The 20,638-nt window shown below is 33.7% G+C and overlaps 1 protein-coding gene across 1 annotated transcript; it reads right to left on the bottom strand.

The window, feature by feature from the left end:
• Positions 1-18,416: 18,416 nt before the first annotated feature.
• Positions 18,417-20,186, bottom strand: LOC127087604 (glyoxylase I 4). The gene is made up of 3 exons (XM_051028522.1): positions 19,909-20,186; positions 19,723-19,828; positions 18,417-19,133 (listed from the first exon to the last, which is right to left on the bottom strand). Exons 1-3 carry the CDS (start codon positions 20,061-20,063, stop codon positions 18,882-18,884), a joined length of 513 nt encoding a protein of 170 aa, XP_050884479.1. The 5' UTR covers positions 20,064-20,186; the 3' UTR covers positions 18,417-18,881.
• Positions 20,187-20,638: the final 452 nt, after the last annotated feature.

Here is a 20,638-nt window from a genome sequence, read left to right as displayed (position 1 = left end):
ATTTCTTGGTTATAACAGGTTCTTGAGAACCAATGATGGATAAAGCTCTGCATATGTCATAGGAATCGGGTCGAAAGAGACCTTCTTCCTCTCGAAAGTTTACTGTTGATGATGATTGTTGGTATTGTTGTTGTTGTAGGTGTTTGTTCGTTGTTATGGTTGTTGTTGTTGACGTTGTTGTTGCTGAACTGGTACTGATTGACTAGCTAAAAAAATGGGGATTACGGAAGATACTTGATGATGATGTTGACGGGGTGGTTGACTTCTTCTGATTGGAGGCCTCCTCTTCCTTACACTAGAAATTGTGTTGGCTTCATTGTCCTTTTTCTTACCAAAACTGCTGCCATATCTTTTGATGGATGATACCTCCTCCTTTGACAACCGTCCTTCTCGGACACCTTCTTCTAGCCTCGTCCCCATGTTTACCATTTCGGTAAAATCACCGGGGGCACTGGCGATCATCTTCTCATAGTAAAATGAGCTAAGGGTATTCAGAAAAATCTTAGTCATCTCATTTTCCTCTAAAGGAGGGTTGATTTTAGTAGTGAGTTCTCTCCATCTCTGCGCATACTCCTTAAATGTTTCCTTGTCATTCTAAGATAGTGACCTCAACTGATCTTGGTCGGGAGCCATATCAACGTTGTACTTGTATTGCTTAACAAACGCTTCACCCAAATCGTTGAAAGTGCGGATGCTCGGACTATCCAACCCCATATACCATCTTAGCGCAGCGCTAGTCAGATTGTCTTGGAAGTAGTGGATCAACAACTGATCGTTGTCTGTTTGGGTAGACATCTTGCGGGCATACATCACCAAATGACTGAGCGGACACATGTTCCCTTTGTATTTTTCAAAGTCAGGCACTTTGAACTTCACCGGAATCTTCACGTTTGGCACCAACATAATTCAACAACACTCTTCCCAAAAAGGTCCTTACCTCTCAACGTTTTCAACTCCTTGCGCAGCTCAAGAAATTGATCTTTCATTTCATCCATTTTCTCAAAAATGTCTGGGCCCTCAGATGGCTCGGAATGATAAATGGTGTCTTCCACACAAGGCAAGGTATGCACGAAAGGTGGCGGCACAGACATGACCGATCTAGATACCGACATGGAAGCAAATATGGGCACGAAGCCCTCAGGCACGAAGTTCGGCGGCATTCCCCACGGGAATCCGACAGACATGGCAGGCGCGAAATGAGCGGTGGTTCTAGAAATAGTAGAGGTAGCCACCTCTAAAATGACAATCCTCTAAGGAGGAGGAGTTGCAGGTGTTGGAGAAGACTGGCTCTGCGCGGCTAGAACTGACTCCATCATGGTAGTCAGGCGGGCGATCTCTTCTTTTAGGTCTATATTCTCTTGGTCAAGATGTTCCATGATTCTGGAGTGATTGGCGCGAGTATTATATTGATGAGTCAGCTTGGCTGAAGCACAGAAGAAACACCAATGAGACATCTAGCGAAAGAAAAACTTGTTTATGCAAATGATGCATGAAATCCAATGCTTGATTGTTTTTATTTTCAAGGAACTTCCTTGATGAGGAAATTAGATGGCAACCCAAACAATCCTCCTTTCTTCACCCAATGAGCCTCTATCTCAGACTTCTTCAAGTGAAGAGCTTCAACAATAATACTATACCGGGGAATCTCCTCCAATCCACTAAAAGGCACTCTACTAGAAACAGGTATCCCCAAAAGATGAGAATACTCCTCCAAGGTAGGTACAAGCTGAAAATCTGGGAAAGTGAAACAATGGTAGAGAGTATCATAGAACTGCACCAACACACTCAAGAGTCCTTCAACTACATCAGCAAACAAGATAGACAGAAGCTTCCCATGATGTTGTTTAAAATCCAAGGGATCTAATACAAAAAACGCTAGCTTCCTTAACTCTTTCAAGTCGGGACATCTGAAACTGTACTTCTTATTGTTCCTTCGTCCACAATCCATGGTCTGAAAATATTTGCAAATAACACCTCAGTTCCTTGAAATTTCCGTGTGATGAATGTTATGATGCGCATGAATGCATGAATGCAACAATCACAAATAAGGGATCACACACAAGGCACACAAACAAAGGTCAAGGGATGAATCAAGTCATTGTCAAGATCAATCATCCATTTTGGTGGATTATGGTTTTCACCTTATCAACACCCAAGTTCCATTGGTATTGACAAGACTTGATTGGATTAACCAAGAATCAAGGGTTTATTGTGAATCACGAGCATGGAGTCTGGGTAAGAACCATCCCAAAGGAGTGAACTAAGGATAAAAACCTGTAGATCATGTTCTAAAAAGTTCCCAGAGTCTTAATTCCATCTATCGGATATTACAGGTTAAGATGAATGACTCATTGACCCATAATATTCTCAAGAGAAACTCGTCTGAGTGTAGTATCGTGTAACAACTATTATCAAGTCTACACTTGAACAGTCTCCGCACTATGTCCTAAATAGGCCAAGAGGGGTTAAATGTTCAACGGTCCTCAGCTTCTCAGACCCCAAATTAGAGATAGTAATTCCTAACCATAAATATTTGTGTGACATTTCCAAATCCAAAAGGGTCTCCACTGAGCAGATGGATCTCAAGCAAACTTGTTAAGGACTACTCCACACAAGTCGAACATGACTATACCATCCTCCTATATTAATTGCACTCAAGTTCGGGTTAGAACTTATCTCACCACTCAGAGATCACCAAGCACAACAAGCAGATTATATCATACAAAAAAATATACATACATCAGATATACAGTTATATACACACAAAAAGGTAGGCTAAACCCATTGGAGACTACTCCCCAACAGAGTCTCCACTTAATTTCTGTAGCGGTAAATTCATGATCACCAAGCTATGGATAAGCAAGACATCAAATAACAAGAGCCGCCACCGCACTTTTATTGTTTCTAAGGGAAAAGGGAAAAGTAAGAAAAAAACCCAAAAATAAGAAGTTTTCAAATCAAAACTAATAAAATTCCAGAGATTACAGGTAAGGGGGTTGGTTACACAGAGGGAATGTGTTAGCACCCAAAGTGTCCTAGGTACTCCTAGGGAGACCTTTTTTGTGTGCATATGTATTTTGTACAAATGATGTTAACAAGCAAATAGAATGGGGGGATGAGAAAAGAATTCATTAATTATATTTTTGTGTTTGACAAGACCTTTAGACTTGCGCCTACGTACCAACATAAAAATAAGGGATCAAAACCTCGTAGTTCGTGATACAAATTTCAAAGTGGATGCTTTGCTTTTATCAAAAATTAGGTTTGAAAGGTACAAAGGCCAAAAAATGATTTGAATGAGTTAGTTCTTTTTTTGGATTTTTGAAAGTTTTAAGTCAAGTAAAAATTAAGTTTATTTACAAGTTTGATTAAGAAGAGGAGTTTAAAATGCAATGGCATAAGGCCAAAGTTTCTAGTTTGCAAAATGGTCTAAGTTTAGAAAAGACGAGTACAAACAAAGAAGTTTTAAAAAGGAGGGAGATATTTTGAAATTAAAGAGATGGGGAGGAGATGAAGAGACTAATCCTAAGCATAAATTTCAAAGTTAAGAGTTGAAAAGATCTGACCAATGGGCTGCAATCCAATAGACAAGAATGTCATATAGAAACCCAAATTCCCTTGGACATTAGAATCAAGCAACAAACAATGTACACAATCTTAACTTGAAGACCAAGGCATCAAATAAAGATAGCCACATCCAAGCTTAGCAACTCCATGATCTTTCTTCAAATTTGCCCATGTAGCAGATGAATTCCTCAATGCCATAAATCACAGGTTCAAAATAACAACTTCACAATGATCATGTTGGAGATGAACTCAAATGGATCTTCAATGATGTATAAGAGGAAGTTTCAGATTTACAAGCACTTGGTTACATGAAAGTTGGCATTGGTCAAGTCCTTTGCATAAGGAGTGTTGCCTAAATTCTAAGTCCATTTGTCTCAGATCAACCCAACAGTCCACACAAGATGTTTTTTATGGTTTTTGTTTTTATTATGTATATTAATGGCCAAAGATCACACAAACAAACACAATATACATAAGAAAAATATATCACAAAGTATGGTCCAAATGGACAAAGTGAAAATGACATTAACATAAACAATTAGAATGGTATGAATAATGGCAAATGTATAAGGCTTAAAAATAAAGTACATTAAAGTAAATAACTTGAAATAAAATGTTAGTTGTTAATGAGTTAGAAGTTAGTATTGCTTTTGCTTTTTGTTTTAAGCCATTCTTTGGAGAACACTCAACCCACTTATCACAAGCATGGATCCTTGAACCAAGACATCTTCCAAAGGAAGGAAAAGGGCTAAGTTTTCACACAATACCATGAAAGAGGGGAGACTTACAATCTCAATAACTAGAATGTTATGCCTTTTGTGTCAAAAATTTAGCATTGTGTTAATCAATCGTAATTGGACTTATATAGAAGTCACAACTATTTGAGGCCGGACAATAGAGTTTTGGTGTTAATGCATGTTAGAGACATAGTATAATGGACTATGCTCATGAAACATACCACACACAAAAGAATATGCAAAAGAGGTGGCCTAATCTCATCCATACTTATGTTGATTTTACAATCAACTAGCCTTAGGATATTGAGATATCATAGGATCATGACATGAATGCATAAAGAAGGGGAATGAGATGAAGAGGGAAGGGAATGCATTAAGATCATTCATTCATTTCGGGAGATGGAATGTACATTCCATCAATCCCCTAAATCCAATGATCTTAACTTAACAAAGTCAAATCAACATTGACCAAGGTCCAACAACACAAGTCAAACTCATACCAACAATCAAAATGGCTCAACACAATTATTTGACATTTATTCAATTTAAAAATACTAAAAATAATGCATTAAATTAAATATGGTTTGTCAAATTCCTAAAATCTCATCAAAACACCAAAGAAATGGCCATGAGATTTATCATAGGTCAAACAAGGTCAAAGGACCTTGGAGAAAAAATTTCAGAATTTTTGGAAACTTAAAAGTATTTTTAAACAATTAAAAATAATCACCAAATCAATTAAATCATGAAAAATATTAATAATAATCCAAAAAGTAATTTTAATTCAGAATATGAAAGAGGATTTTATTTAATTTTTTTTGGTGAAACTCTCATATTTTTTGGATCAATACTAAAATTAATATGAATTAATGAAAATCAAAGGAATAAAATGAAAATCAGAAAATACAAAAAAACGTGGACCACTTGATCTCCCTCATTAATTGAGGTGGCAGATCAAGTGGCCACAAGTGCGCTTTCCACCATGGACTTAAGTCAATGCGCTGCAGGGATGGTAATCAAAACCAACGAGTGAGATTAAAACATTTTGAATTGATCATGTGGCTCAGAACCTGTCCAACACATCACCGACGCTAAACCTCCAGTCACCTTCTCAGGTGAACCTCGCCGGACTGATTCAGTCATCACCATCAGATAAATGAAAAAGGAGGACATGATCTGAAAGAAAAAATGGCGTAGAGCACGAATCTGACCTCAATTTTAACTAACTCCAAATATATAGAAAGATATGAGGTGTGTCAACTGAGTTGCTTCGATTTGACCTCAAAGCAACTCAATCTTCTTGCCTACATTGGTAGGACTTCAGACAACCAAAGAACCAAGAGAATTGATGAGAATTGAGTGAGAATCGAAGAGAAGAAAATTTATGAAAAATACCTTCAATGTTGTGCAGAACTTGCTCTTCCTTGCTTCAATTCTTGTTTGATCTTGCTCCAATGACTTGCAGAAGTGGATTAGGAATGGATATAAGCTTTGGATCCTGGAGTTTTTGAATCTCCAAATAGTGAGATTCAAACTCAATTTTCAAGTGAAAATTATCATGTTTTCCTTTGAATTATGAGGGTTTGAAGAGAGGGGGCAAAGCTGACGCGCAAAGATCCTTTCAAATGAGCTCAGAGGACTTGTATTTATAGCATATGGAAGTGTTAATTGCACTCTTCAAGTTTCTTCCAAATTTGGCAATGTCATGCACATGCTTGCCTGGGCGTGTACAGGCCCATGAAGCAATCCAATTGATCTTCTCTATTTTTGGTCAATGCGTGTTGATTAATACATACTATTTCCATTAATGCATTTTAATTCTTCATCTTCTTCTTCTTCTTCTTTCTTCTTTTTGATCAATGAGTTAAATATTGGTGGTTAGAATTGATACATGAAAGTTTAATATTCCTTGATTCAAATCTAATTCATTTTGATCATAGATCAAGTGAATGGCTTTGCATTAAGGATAGGTTGCTTCCTAAATCATGCAAAGAACCTAAATCAATACAAGATCATTTCTCATCTTCTTTTTGGCATGGCAAGTTGTTGGAGTTTGATTCACTAATCAAGACCTCTAACTTGTGTTGTTGCCTACATTATTATTGACCGGCCTCAGATAGTTGTGACTTCTACATAAGTACAATTACGATTGCTTAACATAGCGCTAAATTTGCCTTATGGCACACTAACTATTAAGACTAACTATTAACACTAACCATTAACCACTAACATTTACTTCTTGCTCTTTACATTTATGCAATTTACTATTCTTGTACATATTATTCACTTGTTTTGCTCTTTTCTCACTTGAGCACATGTTTATGTTAATGCAATTTGCCTTTTGCTCACTTGAGCACATAATTGTGTATATTGTGCTTGTGTTTTGTTTTGATTGTTGTGGACCAAATGCAAAGAAATGGACAAATGGACTTAGACTTTAGGACTTTCCCTATGCAAATTGGAGTAAAAGGACCTTAATGTTGAAGATGGATTAGAAGAACCAAATCTCTAAACCCACTCTTGTCCATTCTTGATTTACTTCATAGAACTTTTTGATGTGTGTGCTTTTGTGTTAGGGGGTCCTATGTGAGCTCAAATTGAAGAACCATTGCCATGTTCATCCAAAGTGAAAGATACAAGAGACATTGGGGATCTTCTAAGAGCTTGTTTGATTATGTTGGTTGTTTGAAGCTTACACTTATTTTGCTTGCATATTCCAAAGGATGAGAGCTACTTGGATCATCAATATGATCTCAAGAGAGGAACTCCATTAGTGGTCTTGTTTCTTATCCCTCATCTCTTGTATGATTAGGACTTTAGCCATTCTTCTTCTTCCCTCCACTCTAACCCAAGCCAAAACTTTTGTGCTAACATTTAACACTTCTTTTCAAACATTAGAAACCTAAGCCTTTTGCTTTTGATTTTCAAACTTTTTTTCATAACACTTATTTTGAATTGAATCTTTAAATCAATTTTGACCATATTTTGTAAATACTTTTCATTGGTAAATATAACTCATTCAAATACTTTTGTGGTTTCAATGGCCACTTCCTTAATCAAAACTTTTCATAACCTTTAGCTATTAGGTTTGAGTTATCCTTGAGGTAGATATACTACTCACCTATATCCTTAGTGATGAACAATGAGTCTTCCATGCTTATTATAGGGTTAACCCCTCACTAGCATGTTGAAGTTATCCTCACATGGTGGATTTGTGGTTTTAGGTTGAGTTTTCTCCCTTGGATAACAAAAGACCTTAAGGCTTTTGGACCAATCAATTCACCAACTCATTTTGAGATTTTTACCACGAACTACGAGGTTTTGATCCTGATCTTTTTTAAGATGGTACGTAGGCAATGGGTTTATCCATCCAAACACAAAAATGTAAATAACTTGTATATTCTCTTCTCGTTTCTTCAATCATGTTTGCACAAACAAATTTTCACAAAATACCAACCTTACAACAAGTGTGAAAAGGGTTCCCTAGGAGTACCTAGGATGTTTTGGGTGCTTAAAACCTTCTCATTGCATAACCAACCCACTTACCCCGATCTCTGACATTTTTACTAGTTTTAGATTCGATAAAACTTTTAGGTTTTTGTTCGCTTTCTAACCATTCCTTTGGATAAATAGAAGTGTGGTGGCGACTCGAGTTGTATGGTTTACCTTGGATTTAGTCAATATCTCTAATGGTAACGAATACCCCGCTACATAATGGATGAAGAAGGGGAATTAAATGAAGAGGGGAAGGGATGAATGAGATCACAAATTGGTCAAAGGAGGACTTTTACCAAATTAATATTATTCATTCATTTTGGGAGATGGAATGTACATTCCATCAATTCCCTAAATCCAATAATATTAACTTCACAAAGTCAAATCAACCTTGACCAAGGCCCAACAACAAATGAGAAACTCAAATAAGTCAATCCAAATGGTCAACACAATTAAAATGACATTTATTCAATTAAAAATATTAAAATAATACATTAAATTCAAATATGTTTTGTCCAAATCCTAAAATCACATCAAAATACCAAATAAATGGCCATGTGATTTATCATAGGTCAAACAAGGTCAAAGGACCTTGGATAAAAAGTTTCATAATTTTTAGACACCTAAAAATATTTTTTAACAATTAAAAACAAATGAAAATCAATTAATTCATGAAAAGTATTAATAATGATCCAAAAAATAATTTTAATTCAGAATATGAAAGAGAAAAATATTTGAATTTTTTTGGTGAAAGTCCCATATTCTTTGGATCAATATTAAATTTATTATGAATTAGTGAAGAAAATGGAATTAAATGGAAATTCAGAAAATGCTAAAATAAGTGGACCATCAGATCTCCCTCATTAATTGAGGTGGCATATCTGATGATCCACAACGCGCGTTCCACCAACACCTTAGTCAAGCGCGCTGTAACATGAGTAATCAAAAGGAATGGCTGAGATTAGAACATGAGAATTAGATCACACGGTTTAGACCAAAGACACCTCATCACCGGAGCCAGAGCTCCGGTTGTCTTCTCCGACGAGCTTCGTCGGACTAGTCAACATGAACCATCACCAAAATTTCAAACATGGACATGATTTTAAAGAGAAAACATCACTGAGCACGAATATCACCTCCATTTCTTCCAATTCTAACTATATTGAGAGATATGTGGAATTGAAAAATGAGGTTCATGATCCGAGTTGCTTCGATTTAGCCTCAAAGCAACTCAAACACCTTGCCTACATTGGTAGGGCTTCAGCCAACACAATAATCAATAGAATTGAGCAAGAAACAAGGAGAATCGAAGAGATCAAATTTTCTGCAAATTACCTTCAATGGAGGTCTGAGCTTGGTAGGTCTTGATCTGAATCGTGCTTTGCTTCACTTCAATTGCTTGCAGAAGAGGAATGGAAAGGCTTAGAATCAATGGACTCTTGGAGAATTGAATTCCAAAACAGTGGAGATTCAAGCTCAAATTCAAATGAACTTATCAGGGTTATCCTCTTAATGTGAAGGGTTTGCAATGGGGATTCAAAGCTGGCGCCGTGTGTCCGTGATTTCTGAGTATAAGGGCTTCAATTTATAGAGAATTCAAATGATAATTGTACACTCTTTCAACTTTCCGAATTTGGCAAAATGATGCAAGCATGGTGCATGGGCGCGCATAGGCCCATGAAATGATTGTTTAAAAGTCCAAAATGAAGTTCATATGCTTTGTAGATGGATTGGATTGCAAGGAAATTGAGCATTGTTGTTTGAAGTTTGATCTATGCCACATGATACCAGCCTGTTTAAGCCATGCGCAACCTATGCATTTCTCATCCAAAATGCATGAATCTTAGCTCTTTGAAAAGGTGAGTTCAAGAGGAACAAGTTTTATGTTTAACACTTTTTCATTTGGAGCTTGGGACTTGGATATATTTGAGGTGGAATTTTGGAAATATTTGACATATCAAAAAAATTCTAAGTGTCAAGCCATATGTCTCAATATTCCACCTTGCTTAACTTTTTATGGCAGCTTCAAATGAGAAAAGTATCTTCATCAAAGTTGTATCTCTCTCAAAGACCTTCAAAATGGTCACAAATTTCATGTCATTTGGATTTTAAATGATAGAGTTATACATTTTTGAAGTTTGGCAAAACCACTTGATCAATGGTATAGGTCAAAAGTGACCTATAATGTAGCCTCATATCACATGTTCAAAGAAGTTGAATTAGCTCCCACTCCAAACATAAAAGTTAAAGTAGACACATTGAATTTGATTGTGAAACTTGGAAATATTTCATCTCATAAAAATTGAGCAAGTTATGGCCTTGGGATGTTGACTTTCAAATTAGGGTTTAGACAAAATGACCTATAATGTTTCTTCATAGAAAATGACTTTACAAGCAAAACTAGCTCTAGGTATCAACATAAAAGTTGTTTGTAATGTCATTTAGAGTAAGTTTTCTCTTGGAATCATTTTCATATGGTGAAAATTGTAGGAGACAGGGTCTAGGGAGACCCAGTTTTGATCAGATGAATTCATCTCGCCAACCACCACCAACCAACTTGCTAATTTCCAATTTTCTTGACTTTCTTGGCTCATGGTAGATCATATATGAATAAGATGATGAAATTTTAAGTGTCCCTTGAGAAATTTGATCAATTGGTGAGATAGCTTGTTGGAGAAGTTACTCAAGATACCCAGTCAAACTAGGGTTTCCAAGGCAAATCACCCTCAAACTCTTGAAGCAAACTTGACCAATATGACATATAGAGAACATTGGGACTCATATATGATGTTCATAACCATTCTTGAATCAATTCTTAATTGTGCTCTTTATTCATGAGGGTCTTAAACCCTAGATGTGATAAATGAATCCATGAGATCATGCCCCTACCTACAAAAGAGTTGGATAGATGCAAAGACATGTTTTTGATATTTTGGTTAGTAAAATGATAATATACAAGTATGATATAATCACAAAGTGCTTGGTGGTCTCTCCCAATACAAACCTAATGAAAAGGGGTAAGGAGGATGCCAAGGCATGATCCCAATGCTAATGCTTATGATGAAATTTCATGAGGGATCTTAGGGTCAAAATTGGGGTCTTACATGGTCCACCTTCAACCATCACCAACATTAAAAACAAGGACATGATTTCAAAGTAAAAATGGAACTGAGTTCGAATCTGGTCTCAATTCACTCTAACTCCAAGTATATTGAGAGATACATGGAGTTGAAATTTGAGGTACATGAACTGAGTTGCTTCGATTTGGCCTCTAAGCAACTCAATCTTCTTGCCTACATTGATAGGACTTTAGACAACCAAAGAATCAATAGAGTTGAACAAGAATTAGAGAGCATCGAAGAGATCAAAATTTCTGGAAAATACCTTCAATGGAGGTCTGGATTCAACTGATCTTGCACTTGCTCATGCTTGATCTCACTCCAAATGCTTGTAGAAGAAGGATTGAATGCTCAAAAGGTTATGGATTCCTGGAGATTTGAATTTCAAAACAGTGGAAATTCAAACTCAAACTCAAGTGAATTTCTCAGATATATCCTTTGCAATGTGAGGGTTAGAGTTAGGGGATCAAAGCTGGCGCGAATGTGTGTCAAATGCTGAGCATATGAGGCTCTATTTATAGCTGAATCCATTGCTTTTTGCACACTTGAATTCACTTTCCAAATTTGGTCATTGATGATGCATGGATGCATGGGCGCGCATAGGCCCATAAAATCATTGCCATAAGTCCACAAATGATTGTGAGATAGTCTAAATTCAGCTTGGATTGCAAGGCAAGTGTACATTTTGATTTGAAGTTTGATCCTTGCCAAGTGATGACACCATGTTCATGCCATGCGCAGCCTATGCATTCCTTGATCAAAATGAATGAATTTGAGCTCTTTGGAAAGGTGAGATAAAGAGGAATAACTTTCATGTTCAACACTTTTCTGTTTGGAGTTTGTATCATGAAGAAATTTGAGGTGGAAGTTTGGAAAATTTTGACCTATCAAGCCATATGTCTCAATATTCCACCTTGCTTAAATTTTTATATGAGATTCAAATGAGAAAAGTGTCTTCATCAAAGTTGTAGCTCTCTCAAAGACCTTAAAAATGGTCACCAATTTCATGTCATTTGGATTTGAAATGATAGAGTTATGTATTTTTGAAGTTTGGATAAATCACTTGATCAATGGTATGGGTCAAAAGTGACCTATAACGTAACCTCATATCACATTCTCAAAAAAGTTGATTTATCTCCCACTCTAAACATCAAAGTTGAAGTATATACATTGAATTTGATTGTGCAACTTGGAAATATTTAATCTCATAAAATTTGAGCAAGTTATGGCCTTGGGAAGTTGACTTTCAAATTAGGGTTTAGACAAAATGACCTATAATGTTGCAACATAGAAAATGATTTTCCAAGAAAAACTAGCTCTAGGTCTCAACATGAAAGTTGTTTGGAGTGTCATTTAGAGTAAGTTTTATCTTGGAATCATTTTCATATGGTGAAAATTGTAGGATATATGGTCTAGGGAGACCTAGTTTTGATCAAATGAATCCATCTGGCCAACCACCATCAACCAACTTGCTAACTTCCAATTCTATTAACTTTCTTGGCTAATGGTAGATCATATATGCATAAGATGATGAAATTTTAAGTTTCCCTTGAGAAATTTGATCAATTGGTGAGATAGCTTGTTGGAGAAGTTACTCAAGATACCCAGTCAAACTAGGGTTTCCAAGGCAAATCACCCTCAAACTCTTGAAGAAAACTTGATAAATATAACATGTAGAGAAAATTGGGACTCATATATGATGCTCATAACCATTATTGGTTGTGCTTTTTGTTCATGAGGGTCTCAAACCCTAGATGTGAACTTGATAAATCAATGGAGATCATGCCCTTCCTACAAAAGAGTTAGGCAAATACAAAGACGTATTTTGATATTTTGGTTAGTGAAATGATAAAATACAAGTATGATACAATCACAAAGTGCTTGGTGATCTCTCCCAGAACAAACCTAATGAAAGAGGGGTAAAGAGGATGCCAAGGTATGATCTCAATGCTAATGCTTATGATGAAATTACATGAGGGATCTTAGGGTCAAAATTGGGGTCTTACAGATACCCATCAACTGTCTTTATGGTTATCCAGTTACGAACAATGTTTGATCAGCAATAAGGCACTCGACTCTACATCTAGGGTCCATAATGGTTTCAGGTCGAATGGTGGTATACACCACTATCACCATGAGAAAAACTTATGACACTTTGCATAAGATTCTATATAGTATTCTCATTGCGGGTCAATCCAGTATAAATATTACTCTTAACATTCATACCTATGTTTAAGACTTGATAACTCCTTATCCATGATCCATGAGATGTGATCATTAGTCTATATACATAATAGTCTTAATGCTTTAATGTTATTCCACTTTACAACAAAGCTCGACTACAGATACTTTAAGAATAGTGTCCTTATGTTTAATGGGATCTCATGATTAAGTCACACTTGATACATTAAACGGACTAACTATTCTAGGGACTTTATTTAACAAACATAATAAAGAAAAAACCTTTTATTATTAATAAATAATTCGATACAAGTACCAAAAGTATTGGCCTCTAGGGCTTACACCAACAATTACAAACCTCACTCTTATATTTTTATTTGGTTAAACCAAGTAAAAATTGTTTATCAAAATATATGGTTTTGTCATCATCAAAAATGGGGATATTGTTAGAACGAGATTTGGTTTTGCATCTTGCCTTTAGTTTTGATGATAACGATGCATTGTTTCTTAGAAAACAATTTTGTACACTAATGATTTTTATCTAGTGTGTAACTTTTGCTAACAGATTCTGACTCTGAAGCATTGGCATGTGACGTCATCAAATTCTGGAATCAACACACTCAGACTCTGAAGAGATACAAGTGTTTTATAATATGTTGTCAAGTTCAAGAAAGCTCTTAGAAAATTACTCTAATGAACATTTATGCTAAAGCTTCTGATTGTGACTCTGAGTGAACAACCTCTGAAGGACTGTTAGCCTTCAAGATTCTGCGCTCAAGTTCTGAAGATTCTGGAGAACAAGATCTGAACACTCTGAAGACCAGGTTCTAAGGAACTGTGTCAAGACTTTGAAGATCGAAGTTCTGAAGATTCTGTCAACTAGTCTCTTGATTCTTCTAAGCATGCTTCAGCATCATTTCATTATAAGCCTATGAATATTAGAAGATAAAATCAAAAGGTTTTGCATCAGAAATATAATACACAGTACAAGATCACTCATCCCTCCACTATGTTCATTTTTTGGGTTAAGGACATTACTATTATACTATTTTGTTTCCTATATGCAAACCGTTACACAAAGAGACAACTGTAATTTGCTTTTCCAATTCTATCCTTCAATGGGTCTTTTAACAGCCTATATAGAGAAGACTTGGAATAATTGAAGAAATTGCTAACGCTCATTCCGCTCACGCTATTGAACATACACACACTTTATGGTATAATAAATATTTTATGTGTATATTCTTTGTAAACACACAAGAGTTGTTGTTTGTTATTGTGTGAGATATTCTTTGTATTAAACTTGTGTTAATCTGCTTTCTTAGAAGCATTCTTTGTAAACACAAACTTGTAAATCTCAAAGTTGTTTGAGTGGTTTCCGTGAGTGACTAGGTTTTAGTCAGATAGACTCAAGAAGACAAATACGGTTTGTCTTTGAGAAAGCAAAATCACCTTGGTAGGATGGACTTGAGGTGGCTTCGTTAACAGCGAACTAGTGTAAAAATAACTTTGTTATTTTTCTTGTTCGTGTTATTGTTTTATTGAGTTGGTTTTGAAAAAGTTTTTGTTTTAGAAACCCAATTCAACCCCCCTCTTTGTTGTGTTTCTTGCCACCTTCAAAACATACTGCATCAGTGGTGAAAAACTTAGTAAAATCCACTTGAAAACCATCAGAAATAGGACCGTACAATTGGAGTATACTAAACTAACTGATTTTTTGGTCTATGTAAAAAAATCTGGTATTCAACACGTTTTTCAGATTTTTCAAAATCTTCGATAATAACGTCAAAATTTTTGCAGATTCTAAACTTTTCGAAAAAACTAGTAAAACTACAAAAGATTCTGGATGTTTCCCAAAAATTCGGTAAAAATTCAAGGGGTTTCCAGTTTTTTCCAAACAAATTCGATAAAAATTTCCAAGTGATTTCCGAATTTTTCGAAAAAATCTGATAAAACTGCATAATAGTTCTGAGTATTTGCCAAAAATCCAGTAAATTTCAACGGGTTTCCTGATATTTGGAAAAAACTCGGTAAAGCATCATATCATATTTTTAAATGTTTGATAAAAATGTATAAAAAACCAACTTTACCAAATTTTTTGTACCAGATTTTTTAAAACAACTACCAAATATTTTGTTTCTATTGGATTTTTACAAAGAGATTTTTTTACTGCAACGTGAAAATTTGAAAGGTAAAATAATGTGAAGGGTAAATTTGTCATTATGAAAAAGTATGGGGGTGCTAGATACAATTTGGGGGATGGCAGGAAGATTCCTCTAAAATCCTAGGTTGATAAAATAGATTTTGAGCTAAACAATTCAGCATTTCAACACAAGAAAGTGAAGAAAGCAGGAAAGTGAAGAAAGCAGTTGTTGAGTGAGGTACAAGTTTGCAAATGCGGTGGGAGTATAGCAGTTTGCGGTGTTTAGACCGATTTCTGACAAGTGGGAGAGACGTGGTTGTGGTGGTGGTGAAGTGGGTCTGATTTAGATATATTTCTCTCATCTTCATTCTTTTGTTTTGCCTTACTTTAATGGTGTTGTTGTTGCGTGTATTTGATTAGTAGAAAAGTGATGAAGATTGTGTTGTAGTGTGTATTTTGTTAATGAAAAAGTGACGAAGATGATGTTTTTTATGTGTATTTTATTAATAGAAAAGTGATGAAAATTGTGTTGTTGTTGTTGTTTGTATTTTGTTAATGGAAAAGTGTCGAAAATGATGTTTTTATGTAGAGGTTAATTACTATACACTGTCAGTGTAAAAAATTTTACACGGTCGGTTCATCACCATCACCCGTTTGTATTACTTTATAGATTTTTAAAATAAAAGTCAAATTTCTTTTAATATTCAACATCTATAATTAAGTGATGGTGTAAAACTCTTTTACACTTATAGTGTATTTCAATTAATCTCTTTTATGTATATTTTAGTTGTTGTATATTTTAGTTGTTGTTTGATGTTAATGAAAAAGTAATGAAAATGATATTTTTTTGGAATCCCCATGCACTATGAGTTTGCATTCATCTATAATTGAAAAAAAGTACGTTTGGTCTAAGAAATGCTAAATTTTATTTGGGATAAAATAGTAAGTGTAAAATAGTTGCTCAAAATAGAAGAACAAAAGAGACTAATCTAAAAGTGAAATTAAAACCAATCTAAAAGTAAAATTTCTTTTTTTGTGTGTGAATTTGGTGAAATAAAATAAAATAAAAATAAATAAATAAATAAAGCTATAAAGAAACAGTAATTAAAATCATTTTTTTAAATCTATTTGATTTTGCTTTTTAAGGATGCCAATATATACAAACTAGAAGCAGAGGAAGAGATCTCTAAGGGTGTCAATATAGTCAGAATATTTAGTTGCTCCCTGATATTACTATTTAAAAAAAAAACAATAGTAAATGTAGTGATGACTAAACCAAATTGATTTTTTTTAATATTTTTTTAAAAAATATTAAAGAAATTAATAATGATAATAAAAATTTAAATTATTATCTCTCTTATTTTTTAATAAAATAATTGGCTTGAAATAAAAATTTCAATTCGATTACTTTTTAAATTTTTTTACAAAAATTGAAAAAAGATGCTTAAAAAATATAATAAAGAATATATACATAATTTTTTTTCTAATTGTTTGAAAAAAAAATTGTGGTACTACATCTGTCCCTATTTAATTATACTTTACTAAAAATATGAGTAACAATAATTTTCATAATATCACAGTGAAAGATAATTAAATACATGAATCCAAATTTTGTCCTTCGAAAAACAAGCAAATTTTTTTTAGTAAATAAGAATATAAATGTTCGTCTCTATAGTACATGCTAGTACTTAGATCGACAAAAAAAAATCAAATGATCGACATTAACCGAAATGCTAATACTTAGCTCGATGAGAAAGTAAATGATCGTTATTATCCAAAATACTAATACTTAGATCGACAAGAAGTAAATGATCGTCATTATCCGAAATGTTAATGCTTAGATCAACAAGAAAACTAAATGATCGTTATTACCCCAAATACTAATACTTAGATCGACAAAAAGTAAATGATCGCCATTATCCGAAATGTTAATATTTAAATTAACAAGAAAACTAAATGATCGTTATTAGCCGAAATGTTAATACTTAGATTGACAAGGAAAGTAAATAAGGGTCATTAGTCAAAATGCTAATACTTAGATCGATAGAAAAGTAAATGATTGTCACCAGGCGGTACGCTGATTCTTAGATAAATAGAAAAGTAAATGATCACCGTCAAACGGTACGCTGGTCCTTAGGTCGATAGAAAAGTAAATGATCATTGTCAAGCGGCACACTAGTTCTTAGATCAATAGAAAAGTAAATGGTTGTTGCTAGGTGGTACGCTGGTTCTTAGATCGACATAAAACTAAATGATTTCCAAGTAGTACGCTAGTTTTTAGATCGACAAAAAACTAAATGATTTCCAATAGAAAACTAAGTGATCGTTATTATCCGAAATACTAATACTTAGATCGACAAAAAGCAAATGATCTTCATTATCCGAAATGTTAATACTTTGATTAGCAAGAAAACTAAATGATTGTTATTAGCCGAAATGCTAATACTTAGATTGACAAGGAAATTAAATGAGGATAACTAGTCAAAATGCTAATACTTAGATCAATAGAAAAGTAAACGATTGTCACCAGGCGGTACACTGATTCTTAGATAAACAGAAAAGCAAATGATTGTCGTCAAGCGGCACACTAGTTCTTAGACAAATAGAAAAGTAAATGATTGTCGCTAGGTGGTAGGTTGGTTCTTAGATTGACAAAAAACTAAATGATTGCCAAGTAGTATGATAGTTTTTAGATCGACGGAAAAGTAAATGATCTTGGTGCCGATAGATATTGGGCTTTAAGGGATGTCAATGAATATTGAGCTTTGTGTGAGAATGAATGTCAAATATAGCACGTGTTATGCATGATGACAATGGATGCTTGACATTGTGCGCCAAATAAGAAGATAAGATATAGATATTGCACAGGATAAAAATGCAAGTGTGTATTGATTAATGCATGGAATATGTTAGTTTCCCGATTCCCTGGAACTTAGGATCTTGAATACTCACAAGTTATATGGATGATCATAAAGATCTCTTCATGCTCCAAGTTTACTGGGCTACTTGTACGTTTGACGCTAATTTTTTTCCAAAGGTAGTAAATTTTTGTACGATGCCTGGTTGATTTTTTGATGATCTTGGATTATTTATGTTTTGTGAGCTCGACATATCGCTTTTTTTAATTTCAATGTTTTAATGTTTATTAAAAATAAATGTGATTTTGCAACAAGATTTAAGAAAGAAATACAATATTATTATATTATTTGAGAAGAAATACAATTCATACATAGAATAGCAGCACACAAATGTGTAACTCCATATAGAGAATTCACCGATACAACGAGAACTAGACATAAAAATGACAATGTGGAAAATTTAAGACTGCCATTAGAGCATAACAAAAACTATTCACCCACATAACTCTAATCCACAATACTTTGCCTCTAAGGATAATGGCTTAGATTGATTTTTCTAATTCATCTTTTGCATTTCAACCATTCTTACATGTTGTTGTCACTTTCTTTCTTCGAAATTCCTAACTTTTACTTAAGTTATCTTTTCATATTTTCAACTTAACTGACTCTTTTTTTTACTTATAAATATTTTTAATTTTTGTTTGGACCACTCTTTTGAATCCTCAATTGACTGAGATGCCCTAACTTATCTTTCTAATTCCCCAACTCAAAGTCCTCCCGATCAAATTTGGTTGACAACTTGTGGTATTTGCTGTTGTATGATCTCATGATTGAGTCTAGAGCATGATCTAGCCATGTCATCAACTAATGGAATAACAGGAAGATTATCACAATTGCATATCTCAATCATGAATCCATCTGGATCATGGAAAAACAATTGATTAACTTTAACTCCATTTTCTTCCACCAACGCACAAGCAAAATCAATCTTCATCTCCTCCAAACATTTTTGTACTAGTCCCATGCTTTCACACTGTTCACTCACAACAATAAAATATTTATAAATAACATGTGTTTCTAATATGTCGGACACTAGACACGCGCTTGTGTATATGTGTCGGTGTTAGAAAGAGAAATATTAATATATTATATTAATTATTCATCTATATGATTTTTAATTAATTGTATAATTATTGTCATGGATCATCAGAACATACAAAAGTGTACTGTATAAATATAATTAAAGTATATAAAACCTTTGTATTATTATTTATGAGATCGTTTTTGCCCTTTCCCTATAGTTAGGAAAGGACATAAATAGTTTAATTTTTTTTTTTTAAATACAAACAATTTAATATTTATATAAAATAAAATCGCATGATTTCGTTATGGCTTGCCTTGTTAAAGTGTTTTTTATAGGTTTTTTTGTGCCATGTAGTTTTTTTTTCTATAAAGTTTCTTGTTGTGTTACTAAAAGAATAAGAATAAGAATATATATACATTTAATTAACGTGATTAATCAATTTTAATTAAATATGGCTTAATCAATTATTAAACATTAATTGGTAGTTAAATTAAATGAACACAATGTAGTTAATTGAATTGAAATGAATTAATCTTACCTGGAATGATATATGCTTATCTTTTGGATTAATTTCCTTCTTGATTGGAACATTTTCAGGGTTCACTATCTGAAGAAGATGAATTCCAATTCCATAGCCAAATAGCCTGTAGAATTCATCACATGGAAAAATTCAAATTCTCTAAAAAATAAAACTAAAATTAATTTAAATCAAACCATTAATTACCATGCGCCACTAAAATCAAATGATCCAGGCCTTTTAACGGGAATGAATCCAAGAATATTTTGGTAGAAGTTGATAGATTCATCCAACGATTTGCAGACAAGAGAGATATGATTCACTGATGTTAGGCCTAAAGGATTTCCTGTAATGCCTTCCATCTTTATAATTTTGTATAGAATTACTTGAATAATATCTCCCTTATCTAAAAGTTGAAAATGAAGTAAAAAAAAATTGAAGAGGAAAAAAAAGAATGTAAATTAGAAGTTGAAGATAGTTTCAAGAATTTGGAGAGTATATATAGGTAAGTGCAGAATAGGTGTAATCAATCTATATATAGAGAAAGAGAATACAGATTATTTATTATCTTAAGTTTTGTGGTGAAGAATAAATTTAACTTTTTTTTGTTTTCTAAGAATACTTTTTATTTATATCAAGTGATATAAAAAGAATTGCATATAAATAGATAAATAAATGGCGAAGAGACAATTGTCGACATATTATTCTTTACTATAAAAATGTTTAGAAAAATTGGATTCCAAGACTCATCAAAATCATGACAAATCTCAAAATTCAAAAATATTAGACTTTGATTAAAAATTTAAAGAGGAATCATGACATAGCTTTGAAAAGAAGAATGATGCATTAAAAATGTTTTTAATTAATGTCTTACTAAGGGAATAGAGAAAAAATATGTTTGACTCAAACATAGAAGTGGCTAATGGAATTAGGTACT

The sequence above is a fragment of the Lathyrus oleraceus genome, chromosome 5, assembly GCF_024323335.1.
Source record: "Lathyrus oleraceus cultivar Zhongwan6 chromosome 5, CAAS_Psat_ZW6_1.0, whole genome shotgun sequence".
Lineage (NCBI taxonomy): Eukaryota > Viridiplantae > Streptophyta > Magnoliopsida > Fabales > Fabaceae > Lathyrus > Lathyrus oleraceus.
The sequence above is the reverse complement of the archived record's forward strand: the minus strand, read 5'-3'. Positions and strand labels throughout refer to the sequence as shown.

Excerpts from the sequence above, each read along its gene's own strand:
- LOC127087604 (XM_051028522.1), bottom strand. The coding sequence starts at position 20,063 with ATGGAAGGCATTACAGGAAATCCTTTAGGCCTAACATCAGTGAATCAT. Across the intron at positions 19,829-19,908 it reads TTTGATTTTAGTGGCGCATG|GCTATTTGGCTATGGAATTG; the intron begins GTAATTAATGGT and ends TGAATTCTACAG. Across the intron at positions 19,134-19,722 it reads ATAAGCATATATCATTCCAG|TGTGAAAGCATGGGACTAGT; the intron begins GTAAGATTAATT and ends GTGAGTGAACAG.